At 38.3% G+C, this 19,241-nt stretch overlaps 2 protein-coding genes across 2 annotated transcripts; both read left to right on the top strand.

The window, feature by feature from the left end:
* The first annotated feature begins 1,522 nt into the window (after positions 1 to 1,522).
* rom1a (retinal outer segment membrane protein 1a) lies at positions 1,523 to 4,948 on the top strand. Its single transcript, XM_062433503.1, has 4 exons — positions 1,523 to 1,672; positions 3,633 to 4,063; positions 4,155 to 4,401; positions 4,748 to 4,948. The coding sequence occupies exons 1-4, from the start codon at positions 1,523 to 1,525 to the stop codon at positions 4,946 to 4,948; spliced, it is 1,029 nt and encodes a 342-aa protein (XP_062289487.1).
* Positions 4,949 to 7,914: 2,966 nt separating this feature from the next.
* frmd8 (FERM domain containing 8) lies at positions 7,915 to 18,914 on the top strand. Its single transcript, XM_062433730.1, has 11 exons — positions 7,915 to 8,057; positions 9,331 to 9,428; positions 9,569 to 9,736; positions 9,850 to 9,951; positions 11,876 to 11,934; positions 12,042 to 12,208; positions 13,540 to 13,755; positions 13,885 to 14,008; positions 14,447 to 14,596; positions 15,269 to 15,497; positions 15,594 to 18,914. The coding sequence occupies exons 2-11, from the start codon at positions 9,338 to 9,340 to the stop codon at positions 15,704 to 15,706; spliced, it is 1,419 nt and encodes a 472-aa protein (XP_062289714.1). The 5' UTR covers positions 7,915 to 8,057; positions 9,331 to 9,337; the 3' UTR covers positions 15,707 to 18,914.
* Positions 18,915 to 19,241: the final 327 nt, after the last annotated feature.

Genomic DNA, 19,241 nt, shown 5'->3' on the forward strand with positions numbered 1-19,241 from the left:
CCAAAGGTATTTTCCTGCCTGTGTGCAAAACTGTTTCCTCTGTTTACAATTATGAACCTGTCAAAAGACATGCTTGCAAATATATACATTTCACAAGCTAGTGTAAATGTCATCCATGTAACTCTGTCCATCTAACATGTAATAAGATCTAATAAAACAAAGATACTACAATACTTTCTGATGTATTTCTGATAACCTTCTCTTGTTAAACTCCACCTATCTATCTAGGTGTATGTACACTTACTGGCCTCTTTATTAGGTATACCCTTGCAATCTGAAAAACAGCTCTGCTATAAACTCTACATTTATGAAGTTTATACATTTTCAGTTTTTATACATTTGACATTGTCATGAAGATGATAATTCTATTGTCTATCTATTGTGACAGTCCATGCTGTAAGGCTGGAGCTCCTTCACAGTGAGGGCCAGTGACCCTGGGTCAGATCCAGGACATGCCCTTGAGGAACAGAAGAAGCTGCCTTGTTACCACTGTGACGCTGGCCTGGATATACTGGTTGGGCGTTTATAAAAAGATGAGCTAGTACCCTCCTCTGGCTGCTATCTTGATTTTGCCTAACTACCTCAACTTTTGCAAAGTTCCAACCTTATGATCAGCACATGGGCTCCAAAGAGAGAGTTTTATCTATCCCTCTGAATTCCTCATGGGTATTTAATATAATCAACACATACTCTGGAGCTACATAGTCCTTTCTCCTTCGGCTTAAATGAAACATTCCATCAATGTGAATTTATTTCAATTACCTCAGACCTCAATGTTTTCTTTGGCTGAAATAGAAAATAAATAAAGTGTTTTTTTAGTCTCAAGTGTCATTTTCTTTTCATCTCAAATGTATTCAAGTCTATGTGGCATGCTTGAAGTTGTGTCATAAGGATCTGTGTTACCCAGTTAATGACTTCTCCCTGTCAGGTTCAATTTAGTTTGTCATCCACGTCCCTCTGTATGTGTGATGGGTGCTGAGCAGACAATGGCCTGGATTCACAGAGCAGTTTAATAGGATAGGTAAGCATTAGAGGTAAGACGCTCCCAGCATCCAGGTTTGCCAAATCCACTGTGCCAAATCCACTGTGTGGCACCCTGGACGGTACACAGTGGTCGCAGGAGATATCTGGACCTTTTTTTACCACTTTTTGGAGAGACAAATAAGGTGAATTTTGATGCACTTACATCTGTTGAATTGAAGACGCACCAGTTGAGATGTGAAACTTTAAAACTTTCTTCTCAGACGATTTTGCACTAACCTCTTAACCTTTTCATTTTTGGATAAAAGTTTGTTCTTACATTGCTATTGTTACTTTTTATTTTGCATGTTCTGTTGCTAACAGTTCATTTTTCAGACGCAGTGTTGAATTACAGTTTTGTCATCTTCATCTCTGTGCCTTTAGAGTACTGCCTCTTAACTCTCCTCCTTTCTCTCAGACAAAGAACAGCATCGTCCCTCGTTGCCACATCGCTCTCCTTCCCCTATTCCCCCGGTAAGACTCGGATCCCCACGCTGCAACCATGGTGTTGATGAAGATGAAGTTTCCCTTCGAAAAAAGGGTGAAGTTAGCCCAGGGACTGTGGCTCCTCTCCTGGACCGCCGCAGTCGCTGGGGCTACCACCTTCACCCTGGGGTGCATCCTCAAGACAGAGCTCCGCAAGAGGCAAGAGGTACTGTCTTAAGTCTTATATGCTACAACTTTGAAGCTGAGTACACTTCCAAAACGTTGCTGTTTCTTACTTTTTTACTGATTGAATATTGTAATTACATATAGTTTTAATTTTCAAAAATGAGTGAGATGTAATGGTACTTCTCTGTGTAACTGAAGCTATATATGAGTATACCCAACTGTAGACAGGATATTTGGGAGTTGTACTATGGCTGTGAATGAGTTGATTACACATTGCTGTACTGATTTACACTAATATCACAATGAACACTTGACAAACGTAATTTGCGCCAATTGTACTTTCTTTGGCACTTGGTCATTTTGGATGAAAACAAGAAAATGTGAAAACAGAAATGTGTCTTGCAAAGAGAAATTCAATTTCCTATTGTCAAACAAATGTCCTTGTTATGTGAAGACAGACAGCTAAACACACCTGCGACCCACTTTGGGTCCTGACTCATCATTCGATAAACCGCGCTCTATCTGCAGACTTAATCACCTTAATCCCCATATTTAAAGGTTGTCATCACACCTTTGCATTATTAACAAACCTATTACACAGACTGTAACTAATGTGGATGTATTTAATTCCCACAATTACATAGTGTGCACATATAATCATTTGCAAACTCAAAAACATCATCTTTGTGAAACTATCGCTGCATTTTTCAGTATTTCTAGTATTTTTTTAAAAAATTATTCATTTGTGGTCATGTGATCCTCTTAATATAAATATTTTATCTTGTGACAGCTGGAGGACTACTTAGTGGCTGCAAAAAAGTGTAAATAGTTTTAATAAAAGCATTATAAACAGGTAAAAAAAAAAGAAGAGAAAATTATATATAACAATAAATTAATTAATTACAGAAACATATAAATGCTACCGTGTCATACTATTATCTATTCTGCATTGTAGTTTCCACCACTGATTTTAATCCAATAATTTAAAAACTGGAATGTTTCAATGTAATTTCATGTAATGATTGTCACATTATGTGAAAGTATGTGTATACATTTACACCCTTAACAAAAGGCAATAAAAAGCTCCTTAGTTCCTCTGCATTGTTTGAAGGTCAACATCAACATATTCCTAAAGAACTTCAGGTTTCACTTTGTGTGGAGGTCTCCTACTCTGCTGAACATATTTCCATCAATTCATGTTATAGTTTTAACAAGTGCAATTATTGAAACCAAGAAACCAATACATGTCAATACATAATACATACTTAATACATTCACAGGGATGCATCCTGATTCAACATTATCACATTTGGCAGTTTAGATTTAAGAACTGAAAGATGGGAATAAATACTGCTGGGGTAATTTGGACATAGTGAGTGAATAACATAAAACTGCAGTCACAGTAGGTGTCCTTGACCAAGCTGAGGCTGAGCTGCTTCCGCTGAGCTGCTCAATGCTGATTGAACTGACGCAGGCATAATTATTCATGGTTGTTTCTGAATGTCATGCTAATGTAGAACGTTATTATACATACATGCAGGACATCTTCCCTGTATTAAAAGTTTGACCAGGGTTCATCACTACACATGTTGTGTGGCCAGGCATCATTCCAACCCACAGAGTTTTAATTTAAAATTCAAGATTATAAAGTCAGACTGAATCATTTTGGGTTGTATATGAAATGGCACACAATACATATTATAATTAACAGCTGTGCATCTAAAATGACTCACCATCAGTGGGTAAAAATTTAAGTTAAAAAAACCTGGTAGAACTGATGTTTAATATATGAATTTTAAAAAATCAGGTAATTTCAGATATATTACCTTAGTAAGTGTATTTTATACATTAGTTGAACGATTATGCATCATTTAAAAATATATATATGCATTTTTTATCTGCTCTATGTGTAAAGTGCCTTGAGATGACTTTGTTGTGATTTGGCGCTATACAAATAAAGATTGATGAAGATTGATGATGCATTACTGTGTGACTTGCAGGTAATGGAAAACTCTGACATACATATTGTGCCCAATACCCTCATGCTTGTTGGTCTGGCCTCCTTGGGTATCAACTACTTTGCGTCAAGGATCAGTCAGGATGCCCTGGATGCTGCGAAATTTCCTTGCTGGAAGTCCTTCTTGAAGCCCTACTTTGCTTGCTCTTGTTTCTTCACTGTCCTCATGCTGCTATCCGTCATCATGAGCTTTGCAATGAAGGGCAGTCTGGAGAGATCTCTGAAGGGTGGGCTGAAGAATGGCATCCGCTACTACAAGGACACAGACACCCCTGGCCGTTGCTTCCAGAAGCAGAATATCGATCGTCTGCAAATGGAGTTTCAGTGCTGTGGAAACAACGACCACAGGGACTGGTTTGAGGTCCAGTGGATCAGCAACCGCTACCTTGATTTCAGCTCTAAGGAAGTGAAAGAGTAAGTTGTGGGCAATGTAACAGGATGTAGTAGAGTGGGTTTGACATCTGTGAATATTTATGAAAAAACAATCTTTCATTTGTTTCTTTAGCCGCATCAAGAGCAACGTGGATGGCCGTTACTTGCTAGATGGAGTCCCATTCAGTTGCTGCAACCCCAGTTCTCCACGACCATGCATCCAGTATCAGCTCACCAACAACTCAGCTCACTACAACTACCAATACCAGACCGAGGAGCTCAACATCCACCTCCGAGGCTGCAGAGAGGCCCTTGTCAACTACTACATGGGCCTGATGAACACCATTGGGGCTGGAGTACTGTCAGTCTTCCTCCTACAGGTATACTATGAAAGATTTACAGTGCTTCTATTATGATTTCAGGCAGAGTTGATGGTGCAAAGGTGAGCTTTAAAATTTGGAAGCTGGTAAAAGCAAGACATCAGCTTTTTTGGGAAGTCACGCAAAGTTAAATGCAAAGGTAAAAATGCATTCTTGCAGTTGAGAATGAGAATCCTGACTAAACAAAGAGGGAATATTGTCTGATCTCCCCTTCTTTGGAGCATCTGATGTACAGAATTTGAGCAATATCCATCAATAACCACTTCCTTTTGTAGTCCTTCATGATGCTCTGTGATTAAAGCTGCTCTACATCTAACACCTACTTCCTCTACCTCCTTCTTCACAGAGCTCTGTGCTGGTGAGCTTGCGGTTACTGCAGACCTCCATGGAGGCTGTGGAAGGCAACGAAAATACGGAGATCGAGACAGAGGGGTACTTGCTGGAGAAAGGAATTAAAGAGACCATCATGGAGTACTTAGACCCTGTGCTGAAGTTCCTCCTGCTGACGAACCAGGTGGAAGAGGGTGGTGAAACAACCCCAGCCTAAAACAGCAATGATGTGCACACCTGTAAATAACACAGAGAAGGCAACTAATGAACAATCATGTAAAACTAAAAACAGAAGATAAATCACAATTTTCTAAGAGTTTCATGGATTTAGGGATAGTATTTTTTATCGTCCAAAGACCATAAAGTAAATGTATATCATTCAAATTCCAAATGCTCAACTGACACCCTAAACCGCCTCCAAATATACCCACAGATGTTATTGAAAATGATTATTTCTGCTGTCTTGTCGTTCCTTGAAGTAACTGAACACGTTTATTTTTTATGTTTTTCTTCATTTCAATTTCATTGTAAATGAATGATAAACCCTTTATTGTCATATTTGATTACAGTCCCACAAACACAAAAAAAATCATTGCTTTTGAATGTGATGTACACTGCTAATTGCATTTTCATGATTCTTGTCTGTGTCACAATCAATAAAACAATCACCAATCACTGAGTAAAAAATTTGTGAGGCAATGTACTTTTTTTTTTTTTTTTTTTTGATCTTATACAAAGGATGTAAAGCTGACTGTAGAGAGACATGAGGCACAATGCTCTGCTGTACAACAGGACTATGACAGAATTTAAAAGATGAATTATTAAAGATTGAAGTAAGTAATTGCCTTATGGAGTGGTGTCACTTATTGCTTCGTTTTCTAATATAATCAAAGCAAATGCAGATATTATACATAACACATCATAGGTCACACTCCATAACATAACTGCTCCAAGTTGCTACTTTGAAACCCTGCCTCTTCTCTCCCCTGTCAGTGAAAGGAACAGGATTAAGAAGACTGATTAATCGATGTCAGTAATGCAGTGAAAGCCATCAAGTGCGTCCTCTGTTGTGTCACCTTTGCTAAAGCTGCTAATCCCATTTGTTAATACTCAACCTGCTGCCCTTGCATTTAGACACCTGTGTCAGGTGAATATGAGATCCAGTATGAACTATGCAAAGGCTTGTTCTGCTTATAAGAAAAATATGATACTGGGAAAAGAATGTAATTGATCAAATTGAGATACAACTTTTCAAATAGAGACATGCGGTGCACAGTCTGTGTTCTGGAGGCTCATTGGGCCTTTAATGTTCTGTTTAACTTAAACAAAAAAAACAAAAAAATAAGAGGGAAAATTATTGCATTTTCCCTTTAAATTTCCTCAAATAATTCATCCTTTGAACCCATTTGTAATATCAACCCATATGTATAGCTTTATTAAAAAGATTTTAAAACATAACTGTGTCTTGAGTGATTTTCAGGGGAAGACCTCCTCTGACAAATATTTAATTCGATATTTAGATGTAGAATCATTAATAAGGATGTTAGAGGCGATTTGTGTATTGTTATTACAAATGCTCCAGGCTGTAGATCTGAATAATTGTGCTTCTCTAGTGTGTATGTTGCCTTATTATGAAGGTGTAATGTTTTTTCTCACCAGTAGATGTCCAATATTTCCATCATGTCATATGATCATATTGACAAGTCAATCAAAGCTGTTTTTCTTTTAAAGGATGTTTCAAACAGGGCCAATATGTAATATTTATGGCAGATTACAAACAGTCCTGTCAAACACTGTATGGAATAGTATAATAACACAAAATGATTAACGTGAAAGATACTGTGTGTAAAACAAAGTTTTATCACAAAAGAAGCAACGGCATCAACCCCAATCAATTGTAATTACATCTGGTACATCACCCATGCAATAAATGTTACTTTTATGAAGTTTAGTGTGTTTAGTTGGTGGTATTTCTGTCCACCTGGAGGACCAAACCACATTTAGTCCACTGGCTTTGAACACCACATGTAGAATGTGTGCATGACTCAATGGAGTTAAGTTTATAGTGTAATAAGGATTAATGCTAAGCAGCCTATAGCCTACATTGTGGAAAGAGGACGCTGTTTATTTACAATTTTATATTCAAATTCTAAAAATAAAACACTGTTTAACTTTAATGTGCTTCATATAAATATAACAAAGTTCAAATTAGGTTAGAATAAGTAATTTAACCCAGATTTTGGGTTGTGTTTATATTTATTTTCTTTTTTGTTGTTGAAATACAACCCAAAATCTGGGTTCACAGTATCACATAGGTTAAAATGATTTATTTTAAACTAATTTGAATATTAATTGTTATGAATTTGAAACCAGCACAAAATGCCCCAGCCATTCTTTTATTGTTACAGTATGAGAACATATGGGTACTCTGCTGTCACTCTAGCCAGGTTAGTTCCACTGTGTGTGTGTGTGTGTGTGGGGGGGGGGGGGGGTTCTAGTTACTTAGGAGACTTTGTGTCAACATTATATCAGTAAAGGGACATGTAAGTGAACGTCATTAATCCAATAATCCTTGTTATAATTGAACCTTTGCATATACTTTTTTTGTTTGTTTTGCAGAGTTTAGCACTGCATGATCAAGTAAGCGCATTATATGCCAAATTGACCAAAACAGTACTTTGGAGCAGGATATTATATATATAATTATGTGTCAATAGAAAACTGCTTCCCAACAAATATCTCCGACAAATGTGGACAGAGACAGAGGGTGTACTTATGGTGCTATTTGAGCTGCATCTAACAACAAATAAACAACAATTTAATCTACCGGCTGCGTCTGTACAGCTGCAGTGACGTATAGATCACGTGGGGAGGTGACAGCGCGCTCTCTAACATCGGAACCATTTTTTCGACTCATTCTCGAGATCGAGCCTTTTTGAACGCGTACCGTGTAAAACCCGTTCAAATTGTATATAGCCTGTCATTTCAAATTATCTCCCAACTGACACCGGTTAATTAGCTCTTTGCTGTTTTACCGACTTCTTCGTATATATAGCTAATTCATAAACACTTCAGTTACGTGTTTTTCAGACCTCCCAGAGTGGCTGTCACGCCCAGTAAAGAGCGGTTCAGAATGAGCTAATCGTCCGCCAATCACTCACAGTCTGAAACTGTTGCAGCTGCCCGGAAAGCTAGTTTTAGACACCTGGCTAGCCAGCTGGAACATAACGGCCAACATTAGATTAGCTATAGTTACAAAAAACTGCAGGTTTCCATCCAGACAGACTATAAGTAGCGTCTGGAGGGACATTCATCAGAAGTGAGCGGTAGGTGGACAACACAGACATTTTGTTCCTTCGTTTGCAGTCTTATAAAACTGTTGGGACAACAAAACTCTCCTAAGCTAACCAGTTACCGCTAAGTGACCGCAACTGATGATGAAATGTAGAAAGTCTGACAGATAACCTTAAAAGTATCATTTAGTAACATTTGCTGTGGCTATGACTAGCTTAGAGCGTCCCTTGCCTTTTAGCTACTGTAAATAAATAGTGTTTAGTACTTTAGAGGGATATTTCACCGTTCCGTTGTTTGGGTTTGTTTGGGTATGTTCAGGACAGTCTAATTACTCTTAGGGAGCTAGCTAGCCCCTCGTCCCAGGGCCTCGGATGCTGCCGTCATACCTCTTTATTTACTAACACTATTCATCTGTAGTTACGCTATTTCTATTCATGCTCGAAGCCCTTTTTACACTCCACATACATGGGGCTGAATAACAGTGACATGCTGAGACCGAAACGATCATTTCCAGTTCAGCAGGGTGAGGTCCACAGCACTTCTGATTTGTTTACAGTGATTATAGAATAAAGGGTGAGTTCACTGACATGTCTGGTCAATGTGAGGAAAGGTGAGAAATCAATCATGACAGAGTAGTGAGTTAAAATGTGTTCCATAAAGATATTTTGTGATTGTATGTCAAAAAAAAAGTGAAAATACATTTTATACTTGTATTTGTTTTTAAGTTTAAAAAAAGAGAAGCTCTACATGGTCATAACTAATGAAAAGGAGAGATATGAAATTATGATCTGAGTGTATAGCGGACTTGTTTATTAAAACATGACCTGCTTACTAAAAGAAGAAGACATTGCTATTATCAGTCTAGCTATCCTTGAAGCAGTAACACGGTCTTTATTTGAAAGTTAATGAGACCAATGCGAGTATAACTATTAGTATGAGCACACACTGTTCACTTTATCACCCTGTTGAATACATGGATAACTTAGATTATGAAGAATTGGGAAGGTTCTGGGATCACATTCCTGTATGTTTCTAACCACGCCTGTAGATTAAAGGAATCTGTCCAGGCTCTGTGTCTCACATCAGCCTATGAAGGTTAGCAGGCATTGGTAATGCATGCTGCATGGCTACAGAGGAGGGAGCTGCAGACGTGCTGGCCATGTTAGCATGCATTTGTGGATCTCCCGCTTTAAGCTGCACACCGGATAAATCTAAATTTGTGAATTTTCGTCTGTGTGACGTCTACAATCTATGAGCTTCGATTTTGACTGATATGACTGGACTGTTTTGGTCATTCTGTTTCAGATTAGAGATGGAAGGAGATGAGTGCAGTTTTCCTCCAGATTCGTCAGATGATCTCTCACAAAGAGGAAGTGTTGCCTCCTCTGCAACCCTCTCACGTGGTACGATGCAGGAAATACTGATACAACTTGTGGAGGATATAATTAAAATTCCTTGTTTGTGCTGTGTTTGAATTTCTGTGAGATGTTTCACTGCGGCTTATTTGTCTTTGTAATTTTTTTTATATTTGTTTAACATACAGCTCAAGATGTGCTCATATACCTGTTTGGTGAAACCGCAGTACACTTGACTGTAGAAGGTCTTGGCAGTGTCCCTGTGCAGGAGTTGGGCCGCATTGTTCGTGAGACTATCCATATTCCCGAGTCTGCACAGGATGTTTTTGCCTTCTGGTTGACTTCTCCACTGCTCGGTAAAAACCTTTAATCCCCCTCAGTTTCACTCATCAATGCTCTGACTCTTCATTTGGTTCAATTCTACAGATACATCTCACTGTATGACATTTGCCTCCTGCTTATTCCTCAGAGCTGCAGTTAAAAGCAAAGCATCAACCATACAAACTGTGCCGGCAGTGGCAGGACTTGCTATATCGCTTTACTTTGGCCTCAGAGGAAGACATTTCACAAGGTGAGTTTTTGTCTGTATGACGGTTTGTTTACTGTACATACGTAACTGCATTATCGTCAGCTTGTCATAGTATCCTGACTTAATGAATGAGGCCTGGTTTCTTTAACCATAAATTCTAGAGACAGGGAAATGGTGGCTGCCATTGCATTGCAAAGAGATGAAAAGAAAGATCATTCCTTGTGGTGATTTTCCGTAAGTCCAAAGGCAGAGTAGGAGTGAAACTGAAATGATGAAGTGAAAGTGAAGTGAAGCAGCGGAAGAGTGGATAACTTGTAAAAATTGCTTACAAAAACTTCAAATTAGGCTCTGCAGTGCCTGTTTAAAAAGACAACATTCAATCACAAAAATCACATATCCACTAATAAATTAAGATATACCAGCTTTTGTAACTACAACTTAAGGTAGTTTGCTGGGGAGTGATAAAATGTGACGACTGACTAGCTGCATGTAAATATGAGTTTTATCACAAGGTTATTTCAGTGCATGTAAATCTGTTCTCTGATTTCCTGCCTTAAGTCGTTTTTCTCTCGGTTTCTCATGTCCAAACACAGTGAGTGTCTTTGTATGATGAGCACATCCTGTTTGTTCTTCTCCAGCTATTCCCTCCTGATTTGTGGTTTACTCATAAATTATTGGGGTTTAGTCGCTTAGCTGCCGTAAACAAAACATAATGACACTGCCAGGTTTGTTTGGAATAAATAAAAGCAGATTGAGGTAGTTTGTATAATGTTAGCAATAAACAACTGTGGCTTAACAGACAAATAAAAGGCTTAACTTGTAGAAAATCAAACTGCATTACGAGAAAGAACTCAGAAAGAGAACGGAGAAGAGATTACAGTTGCACTGCAGTTACTGGAAGTTGCTGACATTAGTTTATTTTTACCCTTAAATCTTTCACATTATACAAGTATTATCTTGAAGCACTTCTAGAGTGAGAGATAATTGGAGAACCCCAGTAATCAATGTGTAACAATGATCACAACTATATGTTGAAAATGCTGATTAAATGTAAAGACCCGAATGTTATCAAACATTATGTACAATGGCTGTGTTGTATGTTTAAAAGGAAGTACTGGCCTATCATACAGATGTGATCTTATTAAATCATCAGGATTTTTTCTAAAATGTAAAGTTATTAGTTCATCTGAGATTAAGAGTGTAGCACTTTACATGAGTCTTGTTTCTATAATGTGTTAAGATATATAAGCCTAACATGTCATGCGTTATGTATTAGTAGGCATATGAACCATTACCAACATTAGCATTTATAACATATTTAACAGCCTGTTATATAACAGCCTCAGCATTACAACTTTGATCACATTTTGTTATTATGAGAAATGGATGGTTATTATTTACTATAATCATATTTACTATTCTTTTGCCATCGCAATCAAAGCTTACAGCAACTCTGACACAATGTGCAAGTGTTTTAATGGGTCTCACAAACAGGGAGAACAAAGAACTGAGATGACACAAAAGTTCAACCTTTTGGTTATCGCCTTGTCAGAATTGGCTCCTATAATGATCTTCTGCTGAAGTGTAACACAGTTTTAATAAATTGTAAATTAAGTCTCAGGTCTCGAATTCTGGTGTTTACGCTTGTTTGTTAGTGCTGTGATGGGTGCTTTTAAGTTCAGTGATGTCAAAGAACCGGTGACAGTGTCACAAAGTGCACTGAAAAAAAAAAAAACAGAGCAGTGACAGCTTAACACTTATAAAAATGAAAAAATTTGACAAATGTTATTGCATAATGGGTTACATGCTGTTATGTGTTTTTTCTGGAGTCAGAAGGTCGTCTGACTATGAGCTGCAGCAGAGTGGGTTGGAGGGAGGCTTGGGAGGTAGATGCCACATCTACCCTCACTTCTCCACTTAAAATACAGACACCTAATGTAAATGCACTTATTGTCTTTCCCCTCAGATGAACCATGTCTCCAGTACCGTCGGAATGTGTTTTACCCTAAATCTAAAGAGCTGCAGGTACTTTGACCTTTATTCTCTGCAAAAACATGAATTAACCATTGATGTGAGTGAATCATGAAGATTTTGGATTGGATAATTCATGTTGCTGTCTCACCCCTGAGCAGATAGAAGATGACGGAGTGCTGAGACTTCTGTACGAGGAGGCCCGGAACAACATCCTGACAGGTCGATACCCTTGCGATCCCGAACACTGGACAAGTCTCGGAGCCTTATGTCTTGCTCTTGACGAGGGTACCGGTCTCGACAATGAAAAATTAACCGCTATTATAAAGTAAGTTAGACAGGTTTGTTAAAAGACTCCACTCTGTTCTTTCTGCCTTAAATTAATAGTTTGTGGCGCTCACAGTTGACTCTGTTAAAGTCTGGCGTTTTTAGAAAATGTCACGGCACTGCTGATGATAATTTTGTCAAATGGCGAGAGGACGCCTCGCTGCAGTTTAATGTGCTACCAAGCTCTCGTCCCTCAACCCACACACGCTAAAGGGCAGATGGTAGATTAAGAGGCTTCAAGTGCTTCGGCACAATCAGCGACAACAACGTTCAATTTGATGAAAATCCACAGGCATTATGAAAAAAGGTCAACAGCGCTTCTTGTGTTTGAGGAGGCTTTGATTGTTTTTAATGCTCGTATTGTTCAACAGCTGTGTTTCTCAATGTGTTGATTTGTAAGTGGCGAGTGAAAGAATGCTGATTGGAGCGTTTTTCTTTTTTTATCTGTAAAGGCTTTTAGACTTGATTGTGGTTAAAGATAAGAACATGATATACTGAAACAATAAAGGAGTGTAAATACTGTTACTGTTAACTAGAGTTAAAGTTAATAGAAATATGCAGCTTCTTTTAATGGGTGTTTGATCATTATTAAACTGAAGTAGACGTTTAAAGATCTGCACAGTTTCAAAACAAAGACTATGAATCCATCCTATAAGTTCAGAAATCACCTCTTGATTTCTTTATTTTTCCACATGAACATTATGTTCCAGAGGACAGGAGATGAGAGCATACTTAGTTTATCCTTTACACATGAATTGCATGATGTTTACTTTAACCTAAATACAGCCAAATCAAATCCTGTTACTCAAGATATGAGGTGATTGGGCTGAAAGCTTGATAATCTTGATATCCATTGATGGGAAAGTTCTTTGCGTCAATATTATTACTGGCTACAGATTATATTTGAGACTCGGAGGCAGTTCAAGTCTTAGGATGCTGAAAAACAGAAGCTGTCCCAGATTTTTTTAATTTGATGATGTGAGTGATTAAAGTCAGGGGGGAAAAAAGTTAGGATATGTAAAGCACCAGTCATAAGTTCGGACACACTGTGTATTAATGCAGTGGACTAACATTTTCCAAACCACATAGTAGAACAAAAAAAACATGTAGCTTTAATGTAATATGTCACTATAGCATCCTGTTAATAGAAGAAGCAACCGGGGAAAGGGAAAATATATATTCAACTTTTAACAAATGAATTGAATATGATCTCACCCAGGTTTGCATAGATAAGATGCAATGAATTCATCTGTAACTTCTCAGTTGTTGTGACATGCTGTGCTATTATTTCATAGTATTTTAATTTGAGTACAAACTTCTGCTTTTCCACAGAGAGAAGAAGCTGTCTTCTTTTCTGCCTGCACATGTTGCCATGGGGAGCGGAGGTTTGTTCTCCACCCTGAGAGGAAAGTCGAGCCGTCAGGCAGGACTGGAGCAGAACCTCCTGGAGGAGTACAGAAAGATCAGCACATCTGCCGGAGAGCCTCCCGAGACCACACAGCTCCTACACCAGTACCTCAACACATGTCACACTCTGCCTTATTACGGGTAAGGTTTTGTTTAAATAACCATTCATACTCAGCCACAAAAGTTTGATTTAAGAAAAAGGCAATGACAAATAATATACCTGAAATCCCATTTATTAATGTTTCCACTCTACGTTAACTGTACAAACAGGTGTGGTTTCTTCTTTGGAGAGATCGACAAACCAGTGCAAGGACTCCTCCAGCGGGTAAAACGTAAAGCTGTCAGTGTTGGCATCTGTCTAGAGGGAGTTTATGTGATGGATGTCAAAGAGAAGGTGAGCACTGGATCCTGTTTGGTTGACAGCTTTGTGAAACACCAACACAGCAATATGTTTCTCCCTTTAATGCAGTAAGGTTCCTATCAAGTAGTTGATATAAATTTTATCTGGTGAGCTCACACAGAACAGGAATCTCGCTCACATACAGTGATCTCCTTAGTAAAAGCAATTTAAGTAATAGTAATGATAATAAATAATTAAAACAAAAATCCCATGGGAAAGCTATCAGTACCACAATCAGCTATAGTGCTTACCATTGTATACATTTCCTTATATTGTGCCACAGGCAGGAAAAAGCAGGCAGTACATCAATGATTTAAGAATTTAGTGCATGAACAGCCTCGGGGTAGTTGCTGCTCTAGAACCTAGTTGTCAGTTTTCGTCTCTCTTCATGAAGATTCCTGATTTCCTTTCTCCAACTCTTTCTCTTTGTAGCACGTGCTGCTGGGCCTGCGTTTCAGCGAGCTTTCCTGGGACCACAGCTACCCCGAGGAGGAGGGCGACTCTCACATTCTGTGGCTGGAGTTTGATGGAGAGGAGGACGGCACTCCTGTCAACAAGTTGCTAAAAATCTACTCAAAACAAGTGAGGAAATGTTTGTTCAAATTCAATTACATTAACAGAACATCTAATATGAAGCCAAGCAATTTTAAGAACTATATTTTAAGATGTCATGTGTGATGTTTTTTTTTTCGTTTCGTGTGTTGGACTTTAGGAAAATACAGAAATGCTTTTTTTGTTGTTGCTCCTTTTCTTAGTTGACAACTGCACCATTTGAACATCTATTTATGTATGTCTAGCCACCGGAGATGGCGACAGATGTAGTCGTCTCGTCTTATGTGTATTTCTGTTCAAATGTTTTCAACAAGTAGAGAGGATATGCAGCTATTTCTCTCACTCACTGCACCTGGTGTTTTGCTTTGCTGTGCCCATTTCTAGCCAGTGGAGCATAACATTTGAAAGAGTGCTCAAACTGCAAAGATTTCAGATAGTTTAAAGCACCCATCATCCTTGCTGAATGTTTGTTGGATTAAAAAAAGACTGTCTCAGCCACCAGATGGTGAAGAGATGTTACATAAGCGTAGTAACACATAATCACACAAGGCCTTAATCCAAGGCTGGCAATGTGACCTTTATATGCCTGCGGTATACGCCAGCGAAAAGTAAATGACTGCTGTTTATTATGTATGCTTCCAAGAATCAGAATCATACTTTCCCTCAGATTGTTAGACTCTGTCATATTTTTTTGTCGGTCAGGCCGAGCTGATGAGCGGCTTCATTGAGTTCTGCGTGGAGCTGAAGTCTGCGTCCGAGGGAGGAGCTTCAGCTGAATCGGACAGAGAGGCCGGTCTATCGCAACAGCCCGGCGGCCAAGATGGCAGCAACAAAAACGGACGCGGAGGACGACGCGGGATGCTGCGCAGGCAAAGCAGCGTCGTGTGCAGTCGGGTCCATTCACTCAACACTATCAGCTATGTGGACAACGGTGAGTCTAATGGTGATCAGGCCCTCTTATAATTTGTGTAGTAGATAGAAAAATGAGCTACATCTATAAATTGCATCCATTTTTTTTGTCTTTCAGGAAAAGAAATCAAACGCTTGAAGCCGAAAAGAGCCGCGTCCTTCTTCAACCGACAGGCAACAGCACCCTCGTACTCTGCCGTGCAGGTGACAGAGAGTCTAGAGCAGGGTTAAACTCACTGATCAGCTCTGCCCAGTACTTCTCACAGACCAAACCTGAACATTTTACACTGAGATTTAAAAAAAAAGACTTTACACGAGCTTGAGACATTTTAACTGACAATATATGAACATGCAAAAGGACCAAGCGAGGGATCTAAGTGTGAGTGACAATATTTATCTTTTTGAAGTTGTGTATATTTAGAGCAATGTGAAAAACAAAGTGATCTATGCTTCCAAGGTTAAACTGAAGTAAAAAAAAAAAAAAAAAAGCATTCTCTGAAGCATCATATGATGAACCTCTGCAGGCAAATGTTTACAGAAGCCTGAATCTGTCTGAGACAAGCCTTAGAGAAATACTCAGACTTTGACTTCAATCGACGACTGTATAGCTCATGACCTTTTCTGACCTTTCTGCGGCCCTCTCGAGCAGCGTTTAATGCCATTATCACTCAAAAAAGTTCAACCTCATCTGAGTGTAACCACTGCATTACCTCTTTTTACTTTATACATAACTCTGAGTGGGGGAGGAACATCAAGAACGTTGCAATACAACCTGGTACAGTATAAAAAGTGTACTAACTATAACAACTCCTCCTCCACAGACAGTCAGCATGACAAACACTTTCAGGGGACGATCTAAAAGTGGGTTCCCACTATTCTGCTTTTTGTCAAACTGCCAGTGCCTTGTACTCATGACAGTCAACAGGGTCACTGAAGCCACTTTAGACAAGTACTGGTAGAAACGTTTACTGGTCTGGTGTCAGCGATCAGGAAGAGTCCGTATGGGAGCACACCGGCTGTGTTGTGGAAGTTTTTTGTAAGTACATGTATTTAATATTTGTTGGCATTTGCAGTTGGTTCTGGGAAGAACTTTTGCAATGAATTTTATTTGTAAAAGCAGAACAGAAAATAGTCTAAATATGTAAAATAACTGGATAAAACAAACATACAGCATCCACTAGAAAATGACTTATTCACAATATCATATCCTCACCGGGGTGCAAAAAAAGGAATCGTCTCCAATAAAAGTATAAAATTGGAGGCAAACATGACCTAAAGCATATAATAAGTTAAAAAAAAAAAATAATAATAATAATCTATCTAATATATTATCTTGTCCTAAACAACTGAAAGTACAGTAGTGGGCTGTTATTCCTGTCACTGTATTTTTATACAGTTGTTGCCCAACCAGTTGTGCACAAGTTAACCTCAGATCGGTGCTATAAGTACCTGTGACATTCAAGCACAGGTCTTGACTTGACTATCACTTGCTCAGTCAGGCCTGGTTAACAAAAACTAATACAACAATGTCTTTGTGCAACTTGTGATATGTGAAATGCTAAAAAGAAAAACTTCCTGTTTCCATTATCAGCTCTACTTAAACCTGTTGAGTCATGACAGCTTTTAAAAACTGCAACCTGCACGTCTAATGGTAACGACAAGTTGTTTTCCTTGCAAACACAATCACATTAACTGATAGCAGACCGGGGGAACACAATCTTTGTATAAAAATATTTTCTGTGCCTGCGGCTCAGACAAACCGACCAACTTTTGACTTTGCTGTCGAAGTCCCTGTCTGCACACCAAAGCAAGCCTATAACATGCTGCAACACAGTATGCTACCTGAATGACAGATTTTTAGTTCTCCGCCAACATGGCAGAGCCCTGCAGGTGTCTCTCTGAACCACAGCCTCACGCTGATACAGGCAGATTATACATTTAACAAACAAGCTCACCTCACTAAAGGCCATCAGAGAAGGAATACATCTTAATAACACTGCCTTCCACTTGAACGTGAGTCCTCATTAATATGTGGAGGCATCGAGCACTCTTCCAGATCCTCCTGAGCATGCAACCTGCAGAATGCTTTTACTTTTCTACGCTCTGACTTGTGTGTATGTGTGTCAGCGACCGTACGTAACTTACACTATGCATGTCACATTGTAGAATAGGCATTCCGACACATCATGTGATATTGCACTATTAATACTAATACTGTTTATAAATCCTTTACATCTGCAGATTTTTTTGTATTGTTAGCTTTTATGAGAGAATATTTTTATTTCCATTTTCATATACTTGTGTGAGTGTTTGTACACAAGAATGAAGTAATAGGTCATTTAATGCGTTTTCTTCTCAAGCAGTCACTTTGCAGAAGCATAAAGTGCCTTTTTGTTTGTACTAAGTTGGCATCTGAACAGTTGGTTTGGTGCTTGGAAACAAGGAACGGGCAATTTGTGGTATTGCTATGATTTAAAAAGTTGTGTTTTGTAATGTTTTTCCCATATTTTCAACTAGGCAGTGCATTTCACCTTTTCTTAGCCGATGTGAGTATATTGATATACTGAATAATGACACTTGGCTGCTGTTGAACAGTGTGTTATCTCAGTGCAGTGATCAGCCAGATCTGCCTTCATTAAATATATCTGACATGCTTTTTTTTTTTTTGTAAATAAACATAAAATGTGCGCTTGTTTCTCAGAGAATATCTCTTAATAAGTGTTTTTTTAATACAACTGCACTTCATACAGCCTAAGTGTACTGAAGCCATGCTCATTTTTAACTAACACGTGTGTGATTTTATTGACACAATACTTTTTTTATATATATACATTTTGACCTGTTGTTTAGTGAGATGCAGTAACCCATTTATGTAGAGAAAGTCTGGCTCTGATTATGTACTAAGAAAAGTTTTATCTTTTTGTTAATTTACATACATTTTCTTAAAAACAGACTTTCCTTCATTAATCAAAAATACTTAAAGGAGGCTGAGATTTCTGATTAATATTCACAAAAAGAAAATTACTATTCATAAATTCACCTATTTCAAATAACAGATAAACATGCTTTTCATCACGACAGTAATATTCCCAGTCTGCAAATAACTGATACTGACAACTGTAGTTTGATTTTACAATAAAAGCAACAACTCACTGGCTACACCTCCTGTGTCATTTTTAAAATGTTATGTATGCTGTGCAGGGTAACACTGTTGATGTTTATTTACACACTTTCTTTTTAATTCCTCATGTGAAATTGTTTTACATGCCCCTAAAAACTCCAACCAAGTGGCTATACTGGCTGTACCAAACTCTACTGGAATTGGCATTTTATTCTCTTTACATAATTACTAATCATTTTCAAATTCCAGTGTTACACTATTGTCCATGATGCAATATGTTGACTTTGTCAGATTTTGAATCTTAGACCAATAAAATGATTTTCCTCTCTCTCTGAAGATGAAGTCTGTTTCCCTTTAGTTTTTCTTTCTGTGATTTGTCTTTTTTTTTGTTCTTCATGCATATCCTTTTCTTGGTTCCTCTCTAGCATATGATATTGGTCTTGTTTTTATAAAGCACAGAATTTGGAAAGTAACAGATTTTATTTGTGTTTTTTATTTTTATTTTATCATTTTAATGTCACACTACAAATTCTGTTTAATAAATACTGTGACATGCGCAGTAGTGCACTTTCGGGAATTATGACTAGAACTACAACACCCAGAAGCGAGCGTCGGTTTCTCTGGACTACACTTCGTTGACGACGT

Source organism: Scomber scombrus, chromosome 14 (assembly GCF_963691925.1).
Source record: "Scomber scombrus chromosome 14, fScoSco1.1, whole genome shotgun sequence".
Classification (NCBI taxonomy): Eukaryota; Metazoa; Chordata; class Actinopteri; order Scombriformes; family Scombridae; genus Scomber; species Scomber scombrus.

Bases quoted from the DNA above. Each gene is read 5' to 3' on its own strand.
- frmd8 (XM_062433730.1), top strand. From the start codon at position 9,338: ATGGAAGGAGATGAGTGCAGTTTTCCTCCAGATTCGTCAGATGATCTC. The intron at 11,935-12,041 runs GTACTTTGACCT...ACCCCTGAGCAG, and splicing joins CTAAATCTAAAGAGCTGCAG to ATAGAAGATGACGGAGTGCT. The intron at 14,009-14,446 runs GTGAGCACTGGA...TTCTCTTTGTAG, and splicing joins TGATGGATGTCAAAGAGAAG to CACGTGCTGCTGGGCCTGCG.
- rom1a (XM_062433503.1), top strand. From the start codon at position 1,523: ATGGTGTTGATGAAGATGAAGTTTCCCTTCGAAAAAAGGGTGAAGTTA. The intron at 4,064-4,154 runs GTAAGTTGTGGG...TTGTTTCTTTAG, and splicing joins AGCTCTAAGGAAGTGAAAGA to CCGCATCAAGAGCAACGTGG. The intron at 4,402-4,747 runs GTATACTATGAA...CCTTCTTCACAG, and splicing joins TGTCAGTCTTCCTCCTACAG to AGCTCTGTGCTGGTGAGCTT.